Raw genomic sequence first — 26,850 nt, 5'->3', positions numbered from 1 at the left:
AACGTATGTATGCATAGGGCCTTGTGTTAAAATTAAAATTTTTATTTAATGTAATAAAACAATATATAGTGTTATTGTGTGTGTGTGTGTGTGTATACACATATGACCACACACATAAAATAGTGCTGTCAAATCGATTAGTCGTGATTAATCGCATCTAACATAAGTTTGTTTATATATGTGTGTATATATTATTATATTTATATGTATTTTATGTGTGTATGTGTCTGTATACATATACACATGTATAAATATGTGTGTATATACAGTATATATATATATAAATAATACACATTATGTAAAAACAAACTTTAGTTAGATGTGATTAATCGATTTGACAGCACTAATATATATATCTAGATATCATAAACTTTTATGTTAGATGCGACTAACTGCGATTAATCAATTTGACAGCACTTTTATTTATATATATATATATAAATAAAAATATAACACGTGTATATTTCTTGCCATGTATCCTCCCGTACAAATGTTAAGCGTTTCTCACCTGCATCAGGTAAACTCCTTGTACAGGTTATTCGTACCCTGACCAGCCAGACCTGTTCCGCTAGCGAGGACTGACGCGCACAAGCGGAAAGAACGAACAGGTGCATGCAGTAACACCCTCTCACATGTGGAGATATCACACACACAGTCGTGGTGTTGTACGTTCTGGTTTATGCAAATGATCTTTCCTTTTCTTCTGGATATTTGTGTTTCTTTTCAGTCTTAGTTTGACTTCATGTGCTTGAGCCGCGGGGCAACGGTAGCGCCCTGGGTGGAGTTCTGGTGGAGACTTACGTTTATTGCAGTCAGGATCTGAGGATCTTATTTGCATTTCAGTGTGTTATTATTCTAAGTGATTGTACTATTATGTAATGTTCTGTAGGAGAGGTGTTATGTATACATACTTTCAATAAAGCATTCAGGGTTTTAAACTATCAAGTCGTCACTTCTGCTGGTTTAATGGTCAAAAAGGTCCGACGATGGAATTTGTTGTGATTTAGTTTGTCGTCAAATAAGATTTTCCCCATTATAGAAATAAATGCCCATGACTTTTCCAGTTCTTGATTGAAACAGTGAAATAAAACTGTGGGTAACACTTTAGTTTAAGGTCCAATTCTCACTATTAACTAGTATCTTATTATCATGCATATTACTAGGATATTGGCTGTTTATTAGTACTTATAAAGCACATATTTTGCATGAACATATTCTACATCCCTTAATCCACCCAATACCTAAACAACCTTACTGACTATTAATAAGCAGTAATTATGAGTTTGTTGGGGGAAAAGTCATAGTTAATATAGTGATAATTGGACCCTAAACTAAAGCGTGACCCAACTGGTCAGACAAAAACTAATAAAAGTGACAAAAACTAAAAATTACTAAACCTTTAGGTCACACTTTAGATTAGGGTCCAATTCTTGGTAGTTGTTAAATTTAGGGATTGGGTGGATTAAGGGATGTAGAATATGATCATGCAGAATAAGGTATTAATATGTGCTTTATAAGTACTAATAAACAGCTAATATCCTAGCAATATGCATGATGATAGGCAACTAGTTAATTGGACCCTAAACTAAAATGAAAACACACAAAAAAAAGCAAAATATTAATAAAATCTATATTAGTATCCCAACGATGTTTAATAACACTGGTAGAATTGCAATAGCAAATGCATTTAAGCATTCAAAAAAATTGAAAATATCCAATGATTGATCTCCATTTTCTATGAAAAAAAAAAAATCCAAAATGTAGTTTTAGAACAACTGGATTGCAATGTATAATGTGCATCTAATTGAATATGAATGCATTGTGAAAACTTGATATTCATAATCATCTTTTTATTTAAGAAACCCCACAACCGCAAATATGCATAAAAAACAAAAACAGATGACACGGATTTCACATGATTACAAACCCTCGTCAAACGACTGGTACATTGAGACACGGCATCGAACAGGACCATTCAACGACTGATGAAGTCGCTTCCGATCATGTGATGCACTGTTTGGCTGGACGCATCACTAGACCTGCGCAGTGTAGAGCCGAGGGAACTAAACACACGCTTACCCAGCGTTCACTGTGCGTGTCAGTCACATTTCAAAATCAATCAATCAAAGATCTCGTCTCAAACTAATTACATCCGTTTTAAGCACCATTAAGATGTTTTGTACCGAGACGATATTTCAATGACAATCCATGTTCATCTCCACCATTAAAAATGAATATGTCCAGAAATCAGCAGGCAGCATCAACACTACGATATGCATTACATTATTACTGTAATTAGACTCATTTAGAAAACAGCACTGCAATGACAATACTGGGGGAAATGTGCCTAATTTTCATTAAAATATCATTAAAAAAAAAATTCGTAATGGTTCTAAACACAGTCTTCAGTTTCAGCTTGCGGATCTGAAAAGCAGGAGGCACAAAAGCAATGAAATCTACACAAACACAAGCCATTGACATGTCAGACTGGGGAAGCTGATGTGAATCAGAGGCTTGTTCTGGTCATTAGTGTTCTGCTGAATCACTCAAACTCAAAACCAGAAACACACCCCTCTTCCAACAAAAGACATTTTAAAAACATATGAGTGCATGTGGAACAGAAGATCATATCCAGGTCAGAAATCACACAATAATCAAAAAGACACAAAAAGAGATTATTTAGATGACTAGCACGTTTTGTTCCCAGTCATTACCACACTGCGAAACACTCCCGACTGCACTTGTGCGTCACAGTAATATCTGCTGTACTGTTTTTAACATATTCTACTTTAAAACAACAGAACAAGCATGGAGTGTTGCAATAAGAAAATAAAAAAAACCTCAACCGTAAACATTACAGTAATAATACTTGCCATTAATTGCCATGAAAATAATCCCAACGGTCCTAAAACAGGCTTAATCTGCACGTGCATATTTGTTCTTGGTTTGGATGTGACATGGGCATGTTTTGTTGGTGTGTGTGTGTGTGTGTGTGTGTTCTGAATCAGTGCGATTGTCTCGATGCTTCAGCCCTGAGAAGCAGTCAGTGCAGGAAACACACACACACACACACACACGACTGAAGGTCAGCTGACGTGCTGTTTCTGTGGGGAGCGAGTGATGAGGTCTTGAGGAGAGCTGGGCTTGATCTTCTGATTGGGATTCATGAAGTTCTTCGCAAAGTGTAAAGGCCAGTTTATGATTTGGCAGTGTGTGTTCAGAAGACTGTTGCGGGTCAGTCGTTGATGAGCGCCAGGATCATGCTGAAAAACACACCAGAGATGATGAGCCTCGTTCACACACACACTTGCGCTACAGCTCTTCTTACTAGCCGTTTACTCTTTTAATCTGCCGACTAACACACTGCTAGATGGGTCATTTCTAGATTATATGTGATTTAATAGTATGTTTTGTGGAATTTAGTATACAGGCATGTGATCAACTGAAGACTTTCCAAATTTCAACAATATTTTATTGTAAAATAAACATACACACACACACACACACACATATATATATATATGGGTCATTGACGAATAAGGTTTTTAAAAGTGTAAAAAAACTAGAATGGAGATATAACTATATCTGAAACCATTTTTTAGTGTACCTAGGTGTTAACAATAAGATTGTGTGGTTTGTACAATCAATTAACAGTTTTTTGTCATTTTTTACAAGATGGACAAAATTTGTCACCAAAAAAGTCATTGGGTTTACCCACTGATTTGAAAGTTAAAAACTGATTTGACATTGATGTTGAGATAGTATATAGTGTGTACCACAGAAGAAATATTAAATAAAATGATCACTGATCTCATAAATGTAATCATTTATTGGACTACTCTAAACACTCACACATATTCCAGTAAAACACTGCACAGGGAAAGGAGAAAAAGAGCCTTATCTGCTTTATATTTGTCTTATTGTAGTTCCTTTAGTTATTAACAACAATATTATACCATTTAAATATTTACTATATCGGTTTTACCGAATGACCTTTTGACACTTCAAAATCTTTAAAATACCTTTATATGTAGTAAAATATAAATAAAACCTTTTGGATTCAGTAAAAGAGATCAAGTTGCACTACCTTACATACTTTGGATGTTATATATTTGTTTTTTTATTATTATTATTAAGGCCTTTGGACAAAAAAATGACCCGTCACGTCATTGACCCATTTATATATATAATATATATCACTGTGACCCGAGGAAACACCGCATCATCAGCAGTTTCATATTCTCGCCAACACCAAATTACACAAACTATAATGACTGAATGAGGCATTATATAGTGCTTTTCATATGTGCTACTGTACACCCAAAGCGCTGTACAGTCATGTGGCCTTTGACAGACGCGACGCTGTGAGATTCCAGCAACATGAGCGATAAGGTTGTTGTCTTACCTGTACAGGTAGATGAAGAAGCAGAGGAGGTGGAAGCCCAGTTTGATCATGGCTTCCTTCATATGGGACTTGAGCTGGCCTCTGTTGTGGATCTCCGTGGGATCATACACTCCCATGTTCCCCATGGGGACCTTCACGTATCTGTTCACAGGCATTAATGATGACAGGGCTGGAGTGTTTCTCAGGGTTATATACTGTGTGTGTGTGTTCTGTGTGATTGAGATATATCACCTGTAAACGTTCCATGATGCCACAGGTAAGTTGAGCAGGAACACGAACCAGTGCATGGACACCAGCATCAGGACTGTGGCCAGAGCCTGACCGATCATCTCCGGTATAACCCACTGAACACACAGCACAGGCTTCAGAACGCTTACACACACACACACACACACACCACAGGCTTCAGAACGCTTCACTCACTCACACACACACACACCACAGGCTTCAGAACGCTTACACACACTCACACAGCACAGGCTTCAGAACGCTTACACACACACACCACAGGCTTCAGAACGCTTCACTCACTCACACACACACACACACCACAGGCTTCAGAACGCTTACACACACACCACAGGCTTCAGAACGCTTACACACACACACACACACACACCACAGGCTTCAGAACGCTTACACACACACCACAGGCTTCAGAACGCTTACACATACTCACACAGCACAGGCTTCAGAACGCTTACACACACACCACAGGCTTCAGAACGCTTCACTCACTCACTCACACACACTGAACACACAGCACAGGCTTCAGAACGCTTACACACACACACACACCACAGGCTTCAGAACGCTTCACTCACTCACTCACTCACTCACACACTGAACACACAGCACAGGCTTCAGAACGCTTACACACACACACCAAAAGATACACTGAACACACAGCACAGGCTTCAGAACGCTTCACACACACACACACCAAAAGATACACTGAACACACAGCACAGGCTTCAGAATGCTTCACTCACACACACACACACACACACACACACACCAGAAGATCGGACATTTTCTACAAGCAGAGGCACTTTTGAAATGCGGGAAAAAATAAACTCGTCACATTCCTGTGTCTGTCTATTATAAACACAAAATGAACTCAAAATCTGATTTTTACATTCTAATGATAACAATTCTCACCACTGTGTCAATTTATATCTCGCAATTGTGAGGTTTTTTTTTTTTTTCAGTGTGAAAGATTTTGTTGTTTGAGAGATTCAGTGTGGTTCAGAAGTCTGAGAGCACTAGTGAAACTTCTACAGCACATTCAGAACTTTAAAGCTGCAGTCCGTAGTTTTTCCTCTTTGTCGCCATCTGTGTTCGAAATCTGCAATTGCAGTTATTCACGGAATTGTCAACTTGACGTGGGTTGTGCCTCGGCACGGCACAGCGCGGATGAATCCAGTGTTTTGAGGAGAATGTGCGGCTGTCAGTCGCCACCGGTGTGGACCCTGGCATTCACAATCACAGATTATACTTTTTGGAAGTTTGACCAGCGTACGAATTTTCACCGGAAAATATGAAATCTGAACAAGTAACATCCACTTCTGACCAACTAAGGGGAAAAAAGCATAGCAGTAAATCACACTGATTAAATCTAATGAACGCTTATCATATCATATGTCAAACTGTGCAAATTATACTTTATCAACTTTCTTTGTTAGCATTGTGTGACTACATTTAAAGGGATACTCCACTTTTTTTGGAAATAGGCTCATTTTACACCTCCCCCAGAGTTAAACAGTTGAGTTTTACCGTTTTCGAATCCATTCAGCCGAACTCCGGGTCTGGCGGTACCACTTTTAGCATAGCTTAGCATAGATCATTGAATCGGACAAGACCATTAGCATCTCTCTCAAAAAAATGACCAAATAGTTTCGATATTTTTCCTATTTAAAACTTGACTCTTCTGTAGTTACATCGTGTACTAAGACCGACGGAAAATGTAAAGTTGCGATTTTCTAGGCTGATATGGCTAGGAACTATACTCTCATTCCCGCGTAATAATCAAGAAACTTTGCTGCTGTACCATGAGTCAAGCAGGCGTAATGATATGATGCAGCGCCTGAAAATAGGTCTAATAGGTTAGACAAACTTAGTCCCGGTCACGTTGGAAGTTACCGAGCTGGGGACTATTTTCAGGCGCTGCGTCATATCATTACGCCTGCTGCACTCATGGTACGGCAGCAAAGTCTTAGTACACGATGTAACTACACAAGAGTCAAGTTTTAAATAGGAAAAATATCGAAACTCTTTGGTCATTTTTTTGAGAGAGATGCTAATGGTCTTGTCCGATTCAATGATCTATGCTAAGCTATGCTAAAAGTGGTACCGCCAGACCCGGAGATCGGCTGAATGGATTCGAAAACGGTAAAACTCAACTGTTTAACTCTGGGGGAGGTGTAAAATGAGCCTATTTCCAAAAAAAGTGGAGTATCCCTTTAATGCCCTTCCGATATTTATCCTTGTTTTCGCATGGGCCGTCAGGGTTGCAGTCTCTGTTTTTCTGTAGCCGCTCCGAAGTCCGAAGTCTTTTGCGTTTTACAGCGGGTGAATCTCCTGGTGATTGTCGTTTGAACCTTTCTGGATCCGCCATCAAATTGATAAGTGTAATTATATCCAGTGCTGTGAGAAAAGGCTATAAATCTCCACCTCCAGCATCCTCACACTCATAGCCGACTAGCCGAGACTCTTCTTCATGTGGACAGATGTGACGTAATGACGCAAAGACATGCTCCAATTTCCAGCGGAAATCCACCAGTACCACTGGAGTTAAAAACATTATTACAAGCTTACCGTTTTGAGTCGAGCTACGGCAAACAGAGAGTTTTGAACACTGGCTGGTTATGTACCTGCTCAAAAAATTATTTTGGATAATTTTTAACCCAAAAAAGTTACGGACTGCAGCTTTAATGTCAAACAGAAATGAATTCATTTAAACACAAACGATATAATCAGAAACTTGAGTGGAAAAAAATTTCTATGAATTACACAACTAACCTTCCAAGGAAGAGAAAACACACACACACACACACACACACACACACACACACATATAGATAGATAGATGGATGGATATCATTCTTTGCCAATCATTACTTAATACAATCATGTTATTAATGAATTTTCACGTTTAACTTCACAATCCAGACTTACTTTGTTTAACTTGGAGCAGCAAGCTCGAGCATTGATGTAGTCACACTCCAGATCAGACAGAGTAATAATCTGAGCAGGGTTAGGGAAAGTACACAGATCAGAAATGATGATTAATAACTAACTTATATCTGTAATTGATTTCAAACAGATCTGCCACCCTGTTTATGAGCCATCCCTCCACTGACAGAAGGAGAAATCACTATAATCTCACATTACTGAGCTTCAATGAATCATATTAAAACATAGTAATAGAGTGAAACACACATTATAAAGATAAATCATCATTAATGATTAACAAAAACTAAAGAATCCGCAATCACAGTGTGCAGCGAGCAGCTCCTGCTAACATGAAGCACAACTCAACAAACCCCTGCTGAGACGCGGTCAATGAGACACATCTTCATTCATGCGAAGCGTTAATAAAGGATACGAAATAAACCGAGAGGAATATTAAAGCACAGCAGTCGACGAGTGATAGAATGAACACGGCAGCCTCCATTTCTGCACTTCCGGTTTCCCTTCCGCTTCCGGTGTGATTCTTCTCTCGCGCTGAACCGACAGTGTTGAATCTCACGAGCGCCACCGTTCGGCGGAACCCAATCATTCAACAACAAAAGATTTTTGATGGCTTGAATGAAATACACAACATGCCTCACTAAACACTCACTTAATGGAATTAAAAAATCTAAATAGCAGCAAAAACATAAATGCTTTTAAAAAATACACAAATAAACAAATATAAAAATACATTTCTAGTCAGCATGAAATCAAAAATGATGATATTTATATGATTTTATTTTATTTATTTTAAACATTTTTATGGAATATTGCTGTGTTTTTTATAAATGATTTTTGCTCTAACCTGCTGCAACAAAGTAATTAATTGCCATGACTAAAGCTTCCACTGAAAAGGCGGGAAAAAAAGCAGAACTTCCCCTTCCTCTTAGAGCTGATGACGTGTTGACTGGCACGAGGGCGGGGCAACCTGTCACTCACATGAGATCAGCAAACCACAACCATCCAATCAATTACCCATGTACAAATCAAGCCCTACATTTGTTCTTGTTCCAGAAGCGGTTTCACTCGGATATAGGTCGGGGATTCGCTGAACCCCCTCTCGATATACGCATAGACAGTATATAAACTAGACACAGCGGACAAAAGTGAATTGGATTCAACGGACAAAAGTGAAGTCAATTAGAAGCTCTTACTTCCTGATGGCTGAGCGTACTGCGCAGACTCAAACTGAGCTTGATGACGTAGATGTGACGTGAGCAACCCGTCTGTCTTCTAGTAGCTGTGCCAAGAGAAATCTGAATCATTCCCTTCCGAAACTTGCAGAGACGGAGAGTGTGAGTAGGAGCTGTCCACGAGCTAGGAGCAGGAGAACTTTTGCTAAGAATTCTGATTAATTATTTTGTCATTTTGCCTCCACGTCCCCCCGATTGCGCGTGAGCTTCTCCTCCTGTCCATACGGTCATCTCTCTACTGTGCGACAGAGAGTCGCGTGGTTATGACACAATCGTTAGCCTAGTTTTACAAAAACTGCTTCTACGGGGCCATAACGTAAGATACAAGGTAATGGAGCCTTTTATACATTTTCGTGTTTCTTTAGAAATAAATAATGGACAAATGGAGTCTTTAAACGCCTCAGATGTAAAGTTATTCGCTGTCAAAGTGACGCCAAAATGAATGGGAGTCAATGGTATGCTAACAGCAGGTGATGGTCTGCTAATCAATGGCGGCCCCGGGGAAGCTTCAGTTTTTTCTGAAAGATTACCCCCTTGAATATACGGCACAATAGGGAAGAAAAGACTGTCGCAACTTCCGTTTCATGCCGACTTTAATTTCAGTAAATTGCCTGAAATTGTTTTGTAGGCTACGTTATATTTAAACATATTATAATAATAAATCTGCCATACAAAAATGGCATGAAAACATATTTCCAGTAGGCTATGTTGATCTCATCAGTTTTCGGCCAATCAGACAAATTCTCAGTCCAAATGCTCTTACTGATCGGTTCTCGAAGAAAAATAGATATAATCAGAAATGTCCGAAAAAGACGATTATCGATTCGGTGAGTTTGAGAAGCACTCGGAATGATTCAATATGATTCGTGAGTTATTCGGGCCACTTTTATGAACAATTTCAATTTCTTCATTGACCAAAAAATACAAAATAAAAATTCACAAATTGGACATGGTCTAATGCGTATAACGCTGGTATTTCCATTCCCATGCCGAGTTTAACAAAGTATTCGTAAACATTTTCGCTTCGTTACATTATAAATGACTGCATTGATATTACATCAAATATTTAAGAATCGGTGTGGTTTACAAATCCAATGCTGCAGAAATACTATAATCTAGTGGGCGAGTTTACTAGGCGTACTATGGTGAATTCGTTCCTCGTTAATATTAATTACGCAACGTGACGTTCATTCAACGGGTTTAACTGATTGGCTGAAAAGCATCACGCTGGCTGTAGTTCGGTGAATATTAATTAGTTCACGCTGCTGGCCTCTGAAGGTTTCCACGCTGTTCTAATTAATATTCATGAGCTAAGCTTTCGCCGTAGTAGGGTTCGTAATTTTGTCCGTGCCTTTTTAGAGCCGGGCGTCTCTGCGTTTGCAGTTATGGCGGAGCCTTCATCGCAGAGAGATGAAGATGAGTGGCAAGATTTCAACGCGTTCAAGGGCGGAACACAACGGAATAACTCTCTTCTGGAGCGCGTTCACGTGAGCACCGAAGAGATGTCGCTGTTGCTGGATGGCATTTCAGACAGCGAGAGCGCGCTTGAGAACGAGATCATCAAACACTTCGACGAGAAGTTACAGTTATGCTTCCAAAATGTAGACTCTAAACCGGACGCTATCTATCCAGTGACGCCAATAAATGAGGATACGACCCTGAAATGTGATGAGTAAGTCAATAAAAAGCATGCATTAGAGTAAAATCTGCCACACTGCATTAATTAATGCACATCATCACGGTTGCTATTTTTCATCAATGGACCATTGAACGAATGATGTCAGACAGTAACAACGTGGATCTAATGAATGCATGACATGATGCTGTCTTAAATTGTATTATGCTTTAATTTGTGTCCTTGTGGCATTTCCATTGCACTGTTTACAGAGGATAGAGTTTGATTATTATAAGTTAACGGAGAAGGCATGTAGAATTCCTGTGCATCAGCAGAGGTCACGTGACTGGATGTTGTTGTTTACGGTCTCTTGTAAACAGGCATGATTGTTCAGAGACAAACTAAATTGTAAACAGTTGTATAGTAATAGTCTAATTATATAGTTGCATGATCCCCCCAAAGAATGATTTGGACTCTTAAAGACAGAAATAACAAAGTGTCACTTATTTCAGTGAGATTGTTCAAACACAAGTTTCAGTTTTGATTAAAGCATAACAGACTAAAAACTGAAATTATGCATCAAACGGCACTGTATTTTATTTTAAAACTACAGTAGGTGGGGAAATTTAGTCAGTAAAAAGCTATGTTTGCATTTGGCTCACAAACTATTTTTATGGTGCTTTTTTTTTTCATTTTTGTTTGTCATTTCTGACATGGTGACTGGGAAAAGCTGTGTGAAGATTCTTTTGAAAAGGTTTTGTAATTATCTGGACTAGAGTTGCTTAAAATTCATCATTTGCAGGTGCTGCTTGGCTTGTTATTATATTGTCTAATGCGACATTGCATGGACATGGAAGTAAAAATGTAATTAAATTTTATTTAGAATCTGGCCAAATAAATATTCAGGTATGGATGCATGTACACATTTGGGGTCAGCAAAAGAAATGTATACTTTCATTCATCAAGGACACAATAAATTGGTCAAAAGTAACAGTAAAGACATTTATAATGTTACAAAAGATTTTGATTTCAAATAAATGCTGTTTATTGAACTTTCTATTCATCAAAAAATCCTGCAAAAATGCATTACGGTTTCCACAGAAATATGAAGACAACTAGACCTTAGTCAGGTTAGACGCCATATTGAATTAAATGCAGATGGACCCTCCTGGTCATGAAAATGATATCACGCAGACAGTTTGTCGAATGCACTGTGCTTTCCCCTCACAGCCTCACTTTCATCACTGTCAAACATTAAAAATGGCGCTACCCTGACTAAGGTCTATCAGCTCTTTGACCCTGTGTACTCCTGGTATTAAGATGCATTCTGGTTGATCAGATCACAAGTGGACAATGCTAAATACAGGTGTAAACGGGGTCTAAAACGTCCAGAGCCTCTTCCAGAGGTAGAAAACACATTCGACTGGATTGCTTTCGTAGTGTAAACGTTCATGTGATGAGCCACAAAAGACGCCTGTTCTGCGCCTACTGACCTAACGCGTAAACATTACGGGAAGCGTGCTAGCCAGACAGGACTTAAACTTCGTCTGCATTGTAGGATCTGAGGGCAGATCGGACAGAGATGATTCGTTCGAACAGAACAATCTAGGGCCATAAATTAAGTGAGCGCCATCCAGTCTAAGCGAACTAAAGAACTCCACAGCTGTAAACATCGAACCTTGTAAAGAGATAATCCCAACTAGAGATACACCCAGCTAAGTTCTTAAAGCTACACTGTGTAGGATTTTCTCCCATCTAGCGGTGAAATTGTATATGACTACCAACTGAATATTACTGTCTAGCCCTTCCGAGGGCGTTTTAACTCCTACGGTGGCCGTATTATTTCAAATCTGCCGGCAGTCGTGAGTAATCTCCCCCTCGCATTCGTCACGGCGCCACTGAGTGTAAAAATGCAAAAGGCGAAGCTTGAATTTCCAGGTATGTCCCTCTTTGGCTAATGTACTTTCAAGATGGAGGCGCAACATGGCTGCCGCCATTCGAGCGACTCGCTCGTGTGTATTCTGAATGGCAGATTCTACGCTTACGAGAATACTTGATTAGTTGGTGGAAGTAATTACACATTAATGGGCAAATATAATTTTGAAAGAACAAAGTGTTTTTTGCTAAGAATCAACTTAAAAAATGACACAGTGTAGCTTTAATGGCCATGCAAGCTTCAAAGAGATGAGCCTAGGTAAAGGAAGAACGTTGCCAACGTTAGATAGTTTGTAAAAGACAGATTGGTTCGGAGATGGCACAGCTTGAGCCCCACAGAGTTAACACCAGAGGTCGTTTGAGACCCTCCCCTGGAAGAAATCAGGACAGAAGTGGTTGAAAGTGGACAAAAGAGGCGGATTAAAACACCAGGTGTAAACAGGAATGTCTCCCTCGTCTCCTTGTGATCCGATCGAACAAAGTGCATCTTAATACTAGGCCCTAAACAGGGCCTTTGTGGGAGGGAAGTTCTCTTTTGGTCATATACTCTTCTTTTTATTTTATTTTCTCCATGTAGGATCTGGAATGCTCTCACGGACAACTATAGCAACGTCATGCCAGTGGACTGGAGCCAGTCCAGAGTCCGATCGCTTCACCTCTCAACGCTGAGCCTTGAGGACAGACCGGTGAGTCTAAATCCAGAACCTGTGTCTGTGCTGTAAACTCCCAGTGATGGGATTCAGACGGCGTTAACGCTCGCTCCATGTCGTTCCCTCAGCTGGAGCGTGTGAACCTGGATCTGTCTGATGATGAGGACCTGAGGGAGCAGATGGACATGCACTCCATCATTGTGTCCTGCATCATTGAGGAGCCGCTGCTCACCGCTGAACAGGTGTGGACATGAAACTCACTCATCCCTGCTGTCCAGAAAACACACAATATTAATTATTTCAGTTCATTTCAAGTATCGTAAAGCCCTCCGCTATGGGAGCTTGTTTCTGCCACGGAATAAAAAAAGGTAATTGTGACATTTCTTCGCACAATTCAGACTTTTTCCTCACAATTGCAAGTTTACGTCTTGCAATTCTCACTTAATTTCTTGAAATTCCAAGATTATAGCTCGCAAATGTGACCGTTTTCTCAGAATTGTGAGATATAAACTATGGCGAGATAAAAAGTCAAAATTATTTTTGTGGCGGAAACAAGCTTTCATAGATAACAGAGCAAAATAACCAGAAAAAAAAAGAAAAGAAAACAATGGCCAAGCATATATTGACCGCAAACGTGTGTTTGCAGTGTGCTGTATATCTGAAACGAATGGTTATGTTTAGGTCATTGAGGAGATCGAGGAGCTGATGCAGGACTCACCAGAGATGGTTTCGGAGCAGAAAGCGTCACACTCAGACCTCTCATCCATCTCTCAGAAGAGACACAGGTCTCACAGCTCACAGATCTACGAGGACAGTGAGTACGTCCCTCTGGAAGACATGTTTGGGGTTGTTAACATGCACCAATGCTATATTTTCTAAATGTCATATAATCATTTGTTAACAAACAATTATGCATTACGTCAATGAGCTCATTGTATCTGCATTAAATTACTACATTGTTTAAATTAATACATTTTTTATCTAACTGTGATTTTGTATATTTGACCCTGGACCACAAAACCAGTCACATGGGTCAATTTTTTGCAATTGAGATTTAAACAACATCTGAAAGCTGAATATACAAGCTTTCCATTGATGTGTGGTTTGTTAGGATAGGACAGTATTTGGCAGAGAAACACCTATTTGAGCATCTGGAATCTGAGGGTGCAAAAAAATCGAAACATTGAGAAAATCTCCTTTAAAGTTGTTCATTTATGTTCACGATTGTGCTGCATTCACTCACAAAAATAAATGTTTTATATATTTACGGTGGGAAATTTACAAAATATCTTCATGGAACATGATCTTTACTTAATATCCTAATGATTTTTGGCATAAAAGAAAAATCTATCATTTTGACCCTTACAATATATTTTTGGCTGTTGCCACAAATATACCCGTGCGACTTGTGACTGGTTTGTGATCCAGGGTCACAATGTACATTTCTGAAATGCATGTTTCCTCTGATAACAGATCACTCTAAACTGTAATGTCGACTCAAAGCTGCTTTTAAATTATGTGTATTGTGAAAAGCGCTATACAACTATACGTGAATTGAATTGAATTGTTGAAAGAGTGTGTGTTCTCTGTGCAGGAGTGAAGCTGATGTGTGTAGAGGAGCTGAACGATGAGCTGGAGGACGTGGAGACGGTCATACGCGGATATTCAGAGGAGCTGGTCCAGCATCTGGCCATGAGGGATGAGCTGGAGTTTGAGAAGGAGGTGAAGAACAGCTTCATCTCGGTTCTCATCGACGTACAGAACCGGCAGAAGCTGCACCGAGAGATGCTGAAGAAGAAGAGGAGGGTGAAGACCGTGTCTGGATCAGAGAGGCTGCCGTCTTCTGTGAGTAGCAGGAGTCATTAGATTTAGTGGAAGCGTTTATGTGGGGTTTTGTTTTGTTTCACACACACTTCAGAATCAAAATTGACCCTATGTATTTTCTTAAAGGGTTAGTTCACTCAAATATGAAAATCTTCCCATGATTTACTCATCCTCAAGCCATCCTAGGTGTATATGACTTTCTTCTTTCAGCCAAACACAATCAGAGTTATATTAATAAATGTCCTGGTTCTTCCAAGCTTTATAATAGGAGTGAATGGTACCTGAGATTCTGAAGCCCAAAAAAGTGCATCCATCCATCATAAAAATAATCCACACGACTCCAGGGGGTTAAACGGCCTTCTGAAGTGAAGACATGCGTTTTTGTAAGAAAAATATCCATATTTGTAATTCATAAACTATAATCACTGGCTTCCGGTAACGGCCGTACGTGAGTCTGGTTCCGGCAGAAGAGTGACCTCTGACCCGAAGCTTGGAAGAGCCAGGATATTTTTTAATATAACTAAATTTATATTCAATCATGCATATTTCTGTTTGCTGACTGCGTTGCATTTTTAAGCCAGTCACATTCGTTCCGGTAAACAACGCTCACTTTTGACTATGTAACCAACAGCCAGTGGATAAAATCAAGACCCATCCTGTTTTTGTCATGTTCACTAAGCCTTTTCACTCAGAAATGCATCACACTATGGTGGTAACATCTGTCATAACTTCAGATTCATGCTCGAGTTAGTTCAAACCCATAAGACATAAGACACAAATGAAGATATTTCTTATATTTTTGTCCATTCAAGTCCACGCAAGCAACATTATCAAGCTTCAAAAAGTTTATAAAGACAAGTAATCCATACGAATCGAGCGATTTAATCCAAGTCTCCTGAAGTGAAACGATCGTTTTATATGATGAACAGATTTAATTTAGGCTTTTGATCAGCACACATACATAGAGCACATCAAAAATGGTGTACAAGCTCAACTGCGCTTGAGATTTAGTTTACCACATCTGATGTTCCCATCACAACCCTGAAACACGATATCCGATCACAAGTAGCTACTGGTCTGGAAACACATTTGAGATGTCAATCCCAATCCCTTTCTTCTTCCTCAATTACGTCTTGCTGTAGTTGATGTGATTTTATATTCTCGTTCACTCTGTTCTTGCTGTCCCTGTCTCTTTCTCCTCTTTCCTCTGTTCTGTTCTTGTAGCGCTTCAGCATGGAGGGCATCTCTACTGCCATTCAAAATGGTTTTCGGCACACTTTTAGGAATGGGGGCGGTGAGAAACAGGTGGCTATTCCTCTTGGTTCCTCTTCTCTTCTGAGACTGTCGAAACTGCTCATAAAGTTCAGCTCTAGTATGTTATCAGCTGAAGCCTAGTGAGTTAAATACCCAGATATCTTTTTTGGGGCATAGACGTGCTGTCAATCCTAAGGCTGATTTGAATTAGTAGCAATATTATGCTTGATTAGTTGCTGATTAGTAGCAAAGTTATGCTGCATCGGGCCAGAATTGGTGAAAAATGCCATCCAGCGTGAAGATGTAGCTAAGGGAAATATTAATTTATTCAGAACTGGGAATAAATGAAATATTGGTGTTTTTATAGTTTACACTGTTACCGTGGACCCTTTTCACAGTCACTTACGGCATACACTCCTGGGAAAGAAATAAGCCAAGCTCAAAATGGCTAAACACTAAGCTTTTCATTGTCTTAACCACAAAATAATGGTCATGAAATTAGCAAATGCACTACTTAAAAAGCCATTGCTGTCTCAGAAAAACATCAAAGACAGAGTGAAGTGTTTGGCAGAATATGGGAAGTTGTGTGCGGAGGGATGAATCACAGTGAAACACGAGTTGCAGGGTGTTGCTTCAGAGCGGTGTCTTCGGAAATCTGCTGAGAAATATAGTAATAAATGCATCTCTACCACAGTGAAGAGGTTTCGTTGTGTGTGGAGCCTTTTCATCTGCTGGTATTGGTGAGCTACTTCACTGTATAAAGTCATTTAATCCTTGGGAGTACAGGAGAATATTGCTGAATGGCTTGCTTCACTAAAAATGAAAAGAGGAATGATCAGATGTTATTTTTCAACAAGACAATGGCCAAAGACAACTAAGAAGTGGCTTGAGATCAAGTCCATCACCTTATAGTGAATATTTGGTCTAGGTGGGCAAATGCATTTTTGTCTCAGTGCATGCATTGTTTTAGTTTGACAGGGTCGGCGCTAGCTTAGCTTAGCATAATGAATGGAATCCTTTGTTGCCAGCTAGCATGTCCTGAGTAAAAGTGATATAAAAAAAAAAAAAAAACACCTAATTACTTCTTGTGGCCTGCGTATTCACAACAAGTACAAATAGCGATGCAGATTAACACTAGGTGATTTCCTATGCAGATATTGACTTGGGACTATATTAGGGGGAAGCACAGGCGAAGCACTGCTACTTGGGCGCAGAGATATCACGCCCAAGTAGCAGTGCTTCGCCTGTGCTTCCCCCTAATATAGTCCTTAATATATAAGTCAATATCTGCATAGGAAATCACCTAGTGTTAATCTGCATCGCTATTTGTACTTGTTGTGAATACGCAGGCCACAAGAAGTAATTAGGTGTTTTTTTTTTTGTTTTTTTATATCACTTTTACTCAGGGCATGCTAGCTGGCAACAAAGGATTCCATTCATTATGCTAAGCTAAGCTAGCGCCGACCCTGTCAAACTAAAACAATGCATGCACTGAGACAAAAATGCATTTGCCCACCTATCTAAATGTAGGAAAGAAGGTGAATAAGCCCTATTTCAAAAAACGGTGGAGTGTTCCTTTAACATTGAGTGGGACAACACAGACTCTTCTTCCTGTAAAAATCTGTCTGCAAGCTGGGAAAGGCTATTCCGTGCTAAGTTACTTTATCTACAGTATATTGTGCAATTCTTGCTCATTCCCTGACCAGTGATTTGTGTCACCGTTAAAAGGCCATTAAATATTTCCGATATAAAACTTCTATAGTGGTGAACGGACACTACAACAAATAAAAAATTTGTATTCCCATTTGATCCGATAGCAAAAGAAAAAGTCCTCACTAGAGTTTCTGGGACTTTCCAAAAGCCCCCCCCCCAAAAAATATATATATAGAGAGAGAGAGCTTGATTACAGTCAGAAGAGAGAAAAACGTCAAATTTGCAGTCACTCGATCAGGCGTTGGTTAAGATATCACACAGCAGCTTTCCTGTAATTTAAATGATTAATTCATATTTTAATTTAATGTAATAAAACAAAATATAGTGTTATAGTGTAATATATATAAACGTACAAGCTAGATTTACAATATTAACTGTAGAAAAGTGCTCTGTGAAAAGGGTCAAAATAAAACGATTATTAAAAAAAAGATTAAATATGCTATTTGTTTACATGCATGTCATGTGACCATTATCCAGAGAACCATCAACATGCACATGTGTTGTTACATTTTTTAAATATTAACTTAAAATATCAAAGGGACTTTTTAGGAAATTATTGTAGGTCAAAAGGATTTGGCTGACAAAAAAAGTTTGGGAGTTATTGCCTTGACCCTGTTATTGTATATGTTGGTGCTTAACTTGTCATATGCTTTATCTGAGTTATTTAAGGGTACGTTTACACGACAACGATGTACTAAAAACCAAAAAGTTTTTTCCCTTACGGTTTTCGTGGACAGGCGACAAAGTTGTCAAAATTATCTCCATTCACGCGGATCTGCAAAAACAGCTAAAAACGCTGTATTCTGCTGCCAGGCCAGTAGGTGGCGATGTCACTTTGTAAAAAACACTACGCGCCTATAGACTGAACACGTAATACACATGCGTCACCATTTTCACAAATTTGCGCTTTTGCGGTTTACCAGAGAATGTCTAATAAGGCGAGTACTTACACTCTCAGTAAACTTCCAGCTTCTGAACTGGTTGCAGTTCCACTCTGGCTCCATATGAGGGCGCTTACAGGACGAGTGCAGAATGAATGGAGGTCTATGGCGCTATACCTCTCAAAATCCACTTTTCTCAGGATGTAATTTTTTGTCTAGTAATTTGAATGTTGTATTCGAAAGGAAATGCAAAGAAATTACACATTGCTGGGTGTTAGATTTTTTAGAGTCACTTATTTGCTTTAAAAAGTCTTTTAAAGTGTCAATGACGTCATACACATCGTACGACCAGAGATACTGCTTTACGGCAATCCTTCAGTCACTTTGGTGCTTTCGCGCTCTGCATTTTCTTTTCTCTCGAGGCATCGACAACACAGCTGACACAGGTAAACACACAACACAGCTGACACAGGTAAACACACAACACAGCTGACACAGGTAAACACACAACACAGCTGACACAGGTAAACACACACAGCTGACACAGGTAAACACACAACACAGCTGACACAGGTAAACACACAACACAGCTGACACAGGTAAACACACACAGCTGACACAGGTAAACACACAACACAGCTGACACAGGTAAACACACACAGCTGACACAGGTAAACACACACAGCTGACACAGGTAAACACACAACACAGCTGACACAGGTAAACACACGTGCTAGAAGAGTTTTTGTTTTGTTTGTTTCTGGTCCCGGTTCGGATGCCACGATGCCATCAAGCGGTATCTCTGGTCGTAATCAGTCCTTCACTGACCAATCAGCGTTCATTAGCAGAATGCTAGCGTGTTATATGGGCAACAACAACTCAACCTGTAAGAAATCGAAAGGACATAAGTACTCGTTCATTCAACTTTCGACCTATAACTCATGTTGAACTTGCAAAACCTACAATCAAATCTGAGATTTCTCAACAGCAATCGGGTGAAAGAGACAAATTTAGCCGTCAAGCTCCATAGACTCCCATTCATTCTGCACTCATGGGCGATCGCCCCCAGTGGAGCTCTGGTGGAACTACAACCAAAATTCGGTACAATAGGACTTAATAGGGAGTGGGCAGGCTCTCCGAAGACGGGCTCTGGGTTTACACAGAGATGATAACGGTATCGTTTTCAAAAACTTGCACTTCGAATCCCGTTTTCAATAGTTTGCGTTTTCACGCCCCAAAATTGTTGTCATTGTTGTCGTGTAAATCAACGGCCAAAACATTAAAAGTTTTCAGTGTTTAGTTGAAAATGGTGTCGGGTGTTTAGTTTACTTTGTTGTATTTCGTGTAAAAGTATCTGTACAAGTAATGTGTTTATAGAGATCCTATAGAGATCCTTATTGATTTTGTGCCACATAAATACTGTCTTAAATACTGACAAACAATCTGATTATACATTTTAAAAAGTTAAAAGTAGTTTTCCCAACACTGTGCAGAGAGAGTGAACACACACTGTTTAACCCCTCTCATCTGTGCTCATCTTTTATCCAGTATGTAACAACGGTAATCCCGTACGAGAGGAAAGACGGGCCGCCATCAGTCCAAGAACTGCAGATTTTTACCAAAAGTGAGACCAAGTGCTCTGATTTCACACCAATACCCTGCTTTCTCTGCTACAAGTTGCCAATAGTACATAAATCTTGACCTATCATTGTTAACGTTGGCTTTTCTGCAGTTTTAGAAGCCATGAGAGATGACAGTGATAAAGTCCCAAGCCTCCTCACAGACTACATCCTCAAAGGTAACAACGCTCAACTAACAGACATGCCTAATTTAAGAAGAGTGTTGACATATTTTTGTATGTTCACATCACACAAACGAAACACCAATAGGATCTTTCCAATGACTTTTGGATTATTGCAGAAAATGTAAGCTCTGTGACAAACAAAAGTTCATGATCTTTACACGTTTTTGTTCATCATGATAATCTTCACAAATGAACTGCTTTTCAAGAAGAACTCAAGGAGTTTCATTAGTCCAAGACAAGTTTTGCAACAAGTGTAAATAATTGCGTACGTAAAAATGTCCGCCATAAAATGTCCAGCACACTGTATTCAGAGACTTTATTGACATCAAAATGATAAATGTGAATCAGAAAATTCCATAGTGCATTCATTTCTCTGCACTAATGTGTTGTAGCCTAATTATACATCTAATTTTAGCTTCGCAATTATTGGAATCTTCCATGAAAATGAGCAAAAATGTATGTAATAACATCACAAAACTGAAGATCCACCATGGACGCGACTCTCACTCTGACAGTGTCCACTCAGCCAGTTTTGTATGACATGGCACTTCAATATTGTAAAATAATTTATTTTAAAAAATCCCAAGCTAACAGGGAATATTCTCTCAACGTTCTAAACAAAAGTTCTTCCAGTAACATTGATAGAACGTTTGTTTAAAGTTATCTGGTCTTTAATAATGTTCACAAAAAAATTATTTATACATCATTCATGAAATGTTTTTTTCTTTCTAAAAATTCAATGTTCGTCTAACATTTTTTAAATGCTACTAATTGTTTCAGAATGTTTTTAGAACATTTAAAGGGATACTCCACTTTTTTTGGAAATAGGCTCATTTTACACCTCCCCCAGAGTTAAACAGTTGAGTTTTACCGTTTTCGAATCCATTCAGCCGAACTCCGGGTCTGGCGGTACCACTTTTAGCATAGCTTAGCATAGATCATTGAATCGGACAGGACCGTTAGCATCTCTCTAAAAAAAATGACCAAAGAGTTTCGATATTTTTCCTATTTAAAACTTGACTCTTCTGTAGTTACATCGTGTACTAAGACCGACGGAAAATGAAAAGTTGCGATTTTCTGTCATATCATTACGCCTGCTAGACTCATGGTACAGCAGCAAAGTTTCTTGATTATTACGCAGGTATGAGGTTTTCCGTCGGTCTTAGTACACGATGTAACTACAGAAGAGTCAAGTTTTAAATCGAAATTCTTTGGTCATTTTTTTGAGAGAGATGCTAATGGTCTTGTCTGATTCAATGATCTATGCTAAGCTATGCTAAAAGTGGTACCGCCAGACCCGGAGTTCGGCTGAATGGATTCGAAAACGGTAAAACTCAACTGTTTAACTCTGGGGGAGGTGTAAAATGAGCCTATTTCCAAAAAAAGGAGTATCCCTTTAACTCTTTCCCCGCCATTGATGAAATTTTCCGTCTTCATGTTCCTTTAATGTTCGAATAACCAAGAAAAAACATTTTTAAAACATTTAAAAAAAAGTGAATGTTTCAGAAATTAGGTTTTCATAACTTAATGGTAATGTGAATGCCAAACGTTCTCAGAACATATTTTTGTTAGCAGGGATAGCTTTGGATGTTTAAATCAGTGTCATTATTTTGTCACATCCGGTCCTGCTTTCTTTCTTTCTTTCCCTTGCGAAGTATTTAATGCATCTTTAGATTCAGATTCAACGATTTTACAGATTGCAATTCTGCGTCCTGTTATGAATGATGCACAACCCTGCCAATTAAAAGTGATTGTGTTCCACTGCAAAGAGTTTACAATGGAACTAATGGAGCTGATCATCATAGAAAGTCATCTTAATGTAGAATTAATTTGCTCTGCTCACATGTAAACTGTTCTATTAAGATCTCGGTTTCATTATAATCCTCTGCTCGTCCTCCTTCATGATCTCTCTGTTCTTGCAGGATTTGTTCTAGTGCTGGTCTGTGAGGTTTGTCAGAGGTTTAGTTAATAGATAATGAGCATTTAGATCATAGTGCGCCTGTGTTTGTCTCCCGCCGTTACCGTAGCAACAGATCGCATTTCACTCTAGCCTCCCTGTAAACCTACCCGGCAACGGTCAGCGCTGCTCAGTTACATGCAGTCGATCCCCTGTGTGCGCTTCACGTTATTCCTCCTTTAGTGGCCTGATACATGTCTAAGGATAGCGTCATCCAAAACTGACAATTATTATTTACTCACTCACCATTATTGACTGGTTTCAGATCTGAATGACTTCATCATTAAAACATACACAACCAATCAGAAGATTGGAATAATTCATATTTATTAATGGTTTTGAAAGAAGCCTCACCAAGGCCACATCAAAAATACAGTAATATTGTGAAATATTATTACAATTTTATTTAACTGTTTTCTATGTTAATATATTGTAACATGTAATTTATTCCAGTGATCAAAGCTGAATTTTCAGCATCATTACTCCAGTCTTCAGTGTCACATGATCCTTCAGAAATCATTCTAATATGAGGATTTGATGCTCAAGAAACATTTCTGATTATTATCAGTGTTATAAACAGCTGTGCTGCTTCATATGTTTGTGGAAACCGTGATACCGTGACCATTCAAAAGTTTGCAGTAAGATAACAAAATTTAAATAAATAATTTTTTATTCAGCAAGGATGCATTAAATTGATCAAAATAACAGGAAAGACATTTATAATGTTACAAAAGAAAAATGCTGTTCTTTTGAACCTTAAAAAAAAAGTGTATCCAGGGTGAAAACTGCACAACTGTTTTCAACATTGATAAGAACCATTATTCATAACTGAGCACCAATAATAATTTATAATAGTTGAGTGTCAAATCAGCATATTAGAATGACGTCTGAAGGATCATGTGACACTGAAGACTGCATTCAAATTGGAGGAATCGGGAATCAGTGGAAAAAATTATTTAGTTTCTAGCCCTTACGGTTCAAAAGTTATTAGCGTAAACATGAGTGCAACTCTGGACAGTTGGTGGCGCTAGAGGGATTGAGTTAGAGACTTAATTTTTTGCTGTGGTTAAAGTTCAGACTGTCCTCTATCTGTGTGCCAAATTTCATAACTTTTCTCCAAGCTGGTCTACAGGCGGCCATAGACTCATAATAATAAGAGAGCCAACGGTTACAATAGGAGCCTAAATATATTCAGATTCAACAGTAAAAGACATTGTAAGGATTCATACGTGTTCTTCAATTATAGTGTTTTTGATTCTTTTTGGATCCTGACAGATGGTCACTATAAACTATTGTTGTATGGAAAAAAGCAGGGGTGTGGACTCGAGTCGCATGACTTGTACTCGAGTCCCAAATTTGATGACTTGCGACTCGACTTGACATACTCAAAGATGACTTGCGACTCGACTTAGACTTTGACAACAATGACTCGCGACTTGACTCGGACTTGATCCCTGTGACTTGGAAAGACTCGACCTACCTTCTAAAACCACAGATCAGAGTTGTAATCTCTGTAGTGTAACACTGTATCATTGACGCATGATCACAGCGCTGATTACTGCTCTCGCACTTTTGCAGCTGAGCCAGAGTTCAGCAGCACTTGTCAGTTGTCATTTATCACACGTTCAGACGGTGTTCAACCAAATAATGTGGGGTTTTTTTGTGTGTTTTTTTCAGGCATTTAAATACACAAGTACTAGCGAACCATTTATAATTTGAGAAATAAACCCACGCTGATGTCAATTTGTAAGCGGAAATAATAAACCTTTCAAATAATTTTGAGACATGTTTTTTTTTCACAACAAACACATTTTAGTCTATAGGGAACTATAAAGTCTTCTCCCTGTTCACCAGCCACTCAATTACAAATGGATGGATTTACATTCTGTAAATATGACAGGCACGTAGCCCCAAAAAAGTGTCACGTGACACACACTTCGCCATGGAAATAGGAATGTTCTACAATTACTGTCGCGTTTAAATAATTTAACCAGGGACTCGATATTTTAAACTTAATGTATAGCAAAGCACGATTAATTTTAATTTTGTTACGTTTTAAAACTAAAGTTAGTTTTTTCTAATTCGGTTTATTTTAGGTTCCAAATAATGGCTTAGACACACTCATAAACACATTCTTTCTCACACGCACTCAAAATGTGTAGCAGTTATTTCTATGAAATGATTTTGCCTTTGTAACTCTGTAACCAATAAAATCTTTTTTTCCCTTATTTTGTCACACGTAACTAAGAACAATCCCTAAATTGAACTGAGATAGATGGGTACCCTTAGTGAAAATTTTATCGCAATCATGAAATTGAACTGGTAAGTTATGAACATTATTTTAAAAGCCTTCCTGATATAAATTAGTATACATTTCCTTTACTGTAGTATTTAACACTGAGGCACTAATTTGTGCAAAAAGCACTAATGACTTGTTTAAGACTTGAAGCTTAAACTCGAGGACTTGCAACTTGACTTGGACTTGCCTGTCTTGACTCGGGACTTGAATGCAAAAGACTCGAAACCGACTTCTCCTTTGGTTTCTCCCTTTACTGTTACTTATCAAACAAGCAAGCATTGATCTGTTCATGATGATTTCTGTTATTATACATCAGAACTTGACCATGATTTCTCGTTCACAGTGCTCTGTCCCACCTAGCGAGAGGAGAGTCCCTTCAGCTTCTTCGGGGATTCCCTCAGATTTGACCTTCTCACTGTCAGTTGATCGATGCACGATGTGTTTGACTTCAGGTCTTCTGTACTGATGTGTCGGACTGTATGTTGCATGTTTTACCTCACAGTTTGCAGTATTCTGTGTGTGTGTGTGTGTGTTTGCAGGTTTGCAGTGTGTGTATTTAGAGATTGGAGGACAAATGCAGATCTGGATTTTAGGGCTTGTCTCAACGTAAATGTCAGGATCCACCTTATTTTGCAACGTACAAGTCAGCTAGTAGGCGCTAGAGGGACATAACTAAGAATAACGAAGTGCAGTGAATGGTCAAATTTGCGCTTCAAACCAGCTTTGCGCTATTTACGATAGGACGTTCAAACAATATGACAACAAACACCAGTTTGCGACATCAAGCTGCAAAACGGACTGTTTTTGTTCGGAAGCCTCGCACATTCACGTTACTAATCTTACGTTAAACATAAGGTGGATTGTCCTGATGTAGGCCTACTAATGCTGCGTGATTACACTCAGAGAGAGAGGTGTGGGTTTTACAAATATCACCAAACATCAGTTTATCAAAGTATCGAATGATCTAAATCAGCGGATCTCAAATGATGGGTCAACACTACATGGTAAAAATCATAATGTATTCAAAATCATAATGTATTCATGATATATTCATTATCTAGCACAGTTTTATCATTTGATGATTATCAAAGGAGTAAAATATTACGACGCAAGCAATTCAGTCAAATGTGATTTATGCAATATGTCAAACCTTCAATAAAAACAATTTAAAAGTATCCCAATCCCACGGGAAAACCGCAGACTTGGCAACCCTGGGATAGACTGATGTTGCCGGTTTTGCAAATGTCATATTAATAATTTGGCATATTGTGTGGGCTGTGCATTTCATGATAATATTAATTTTTAAACATCGTATTTACTTGGGCACGAGAAACAATTGTGGCACTATATGTTTGGCCACTTGATGTCCTGAAAGGCCGAGAGCCACTGATCTACAACACTACTTTCAGATGTGTGTGCACTTACCGTTCTTTCACACGTTAACATGCCTTATGTCACTAAACATCAGTTCACTGTAAACAGCTAGCTTTACACTGCTGAGAATCTGTGTGTTTGAATCTATGCAGGCGCTGACCAGCCATCCGGTGCGTGACAGTATTTGACACACATTACGCCTTATTAAACAAATCTACATGCTGAGATCGCGCTCTGTGCCGGTGTGTGAATGCGAGATCTGCTCGTGTGCCTGTTGAACTGGTGCTTTATGAGACTTACTTACTAGCTGGACTGCAATCAACGGTCAATGATTCAGATCACAGGTTTAGTTTGTTCTTTGTGTTAAATTAATATGACCGGATACTAATATTGTGTCTGACTGTTTTGTATAATATGTATAAACTATATGGCGATTTATGTTTCTTACTTTTATTTATACTTTTCAAAGCAAAAAATAAAATATATATTTAAAAAAAAAAATCTCATTCTTTTCTGCTTCAAAGACAAATGAATATTTGCTAAATCCTGAAGGATAATACCATAATATTCATTAGCCTGACAAATTATTGCTAGTGATCTGCAACTGCATCAAGTTTCTCTTGAAACTGGAGACTGGGGCTAGTTGTCACACTTTTATAAAAGTGAATATTTCTCATGATAGGTTTATTGAGCCAGTATATAGTCAGTCTAT

At 38.7% G+C, this 26,850-nt stretch overlaps 2 protein-coding genes across 7 annotated transcripts; one reads left to right on the top strand and one right to left on the bottom strand.

The window, feature by feature from the left end:
• Positions 1–1,833: 1,833 nt before the first annotated feature.
• On the bottom strand, positions 1,834–8,166 carry cnih4 (cornichon family member 4). 2 transcript variants are annotated; one of them, XM_084435271.1, is made up of 5 exons: positions 8,013–8,166; positions 7,583–7,651; positions 4,637–4,749; positions 4,406–4,546; positions 1,834–3,263 (listed from the first exon to the last, which is right to left on the bottom strand). In XM_084435271.1, exons 1-5 carry the CDS (start codon positions 8,079–8,081, stop codon positions 3,236–3,238), a joined length of 420 nt encoding a protein of 139 aa, XP_084291397.1. In that variant the 5' UTR covers positions 8,082–8,166; the 3' UTR covers positions 1,834–3,235. The 2 variants fall into 2 exon arrangements, with proteins under 2 accessions (XP_084291397.1, XP_084291398.1); XM_084435272.1 differs by having other exon boundaries at positions 7,951–8,116.
• A 1,995-nt stretch (positions 8,167–10,161) lies between these two features.
• fez2a (fasciculation and elongation protein zeta 2a) lies at positions 10,162–26,628 on the top strand. Of its 5 annotated transcripts, none has more exons than XM_084385090.1 (9): positions 10,162–10,504; positions 12,960–13,068; positions 13,161–13,274; positions 13,714–13,846; positions 14,627–14,877; positions 16,081–16,161; positions 20,253–20,328; positions 20,437–20,502; positions 25,108–26,628. In XM_084385090.1, the coding sequence occupies exons 1-9, from the start codon at positions 10,218–10,220 to the stop codon at positions 25,122–25,124; spliced, it is 1,134 nt and encodes a 377-aa protein (XP_084241216.1). In that variant the 5' UTR covers positions 10,162–10,217; the 3' UTR covers positions 25,125–26,628. The 5 variants fall into 5 exon arrangements, 4 of the variants coding, with proteins under 4 accessions (XP_084241216.1, XP_084241217.1, XP_084241215.1 ...); XM_084385089.1 differs by having other exon boundaries at positions 10,181–10,504; positions 26,291–26,619; XR_014624995.1 differs by lacking the exon at positions 25,108–26,628 and having other exon boundaries at positions 10,180–10,504; positions 16,081–16,250; positions 20,437–20,454.
• The last annotated feature ends 222 nt before the right edge of the window (positions 26,629–26,850 follow it).

The sequence above is a fragment of the Rutilus rutilus genome, assembly GCF_951802725.1.
Source record: "Rutilus rutilus genome assembly, chromosome: 17".
Classification (NCBI taxonomy): domain Eukaryota; kingdom Metazoa; phylum Chordata; class Actinopteri; order Cypriniformes; family Leuciscidae; genus Rutilus; species Rutilus rutilus.
The sequence above is the reverse complement of the archived record's forward strand: the minus strand, read 5'-3'. Positions and strand labels throughout refer to the sequence as shown.

Excerpts from the sequence above, each read along its gene's own strand:
- cnih4 (XM_084435271.1), bottom strand. The coding sequence starts at position 8,081 with ATGGAGGCTGCCGTGTTCATTCTATCACTCGTCGACTGCTGTGCTTTA. Across the intron at positions 7,652-8,012 it reads TATTCCTCTCGGTTTATTTC|ATTATTACTCTGTCTGATCT; the intron begins GTATCCTTTATT and ends AACCCTGCTCAG. Across the intron at positions 4,750-7,582 it reads GCTGCTCCAAGTTAAACAAA|TGGGTTATACCGGAGATGAT; the intron begins GTAAGTCTGGAT and ends CTGTGTGTTCAG.
- fez2a (XM_084385089.1), top strand. The coding sequence starts at position 10,218 with ATGGCGGAGCCTTCATCGCAGAGAGATGAAGATGAGTGGCAAGATTTC. Across the intron at positions 13,275-13,713 it reads CGCTGCTCACCGCTGAACAG|GTCATTGAGGAGATCGAGGA; the intron begins GTGTGGACATGA and ends GGTTATGTTTAG. Across the intron at positions 13,847-14,626 it reads CTCACAGATCTACGAGGACA|GAGTGAAGCTGATGTGTGTA; the intron begins GTGAGTACGTCC and ends TTCTCTGTGCAG.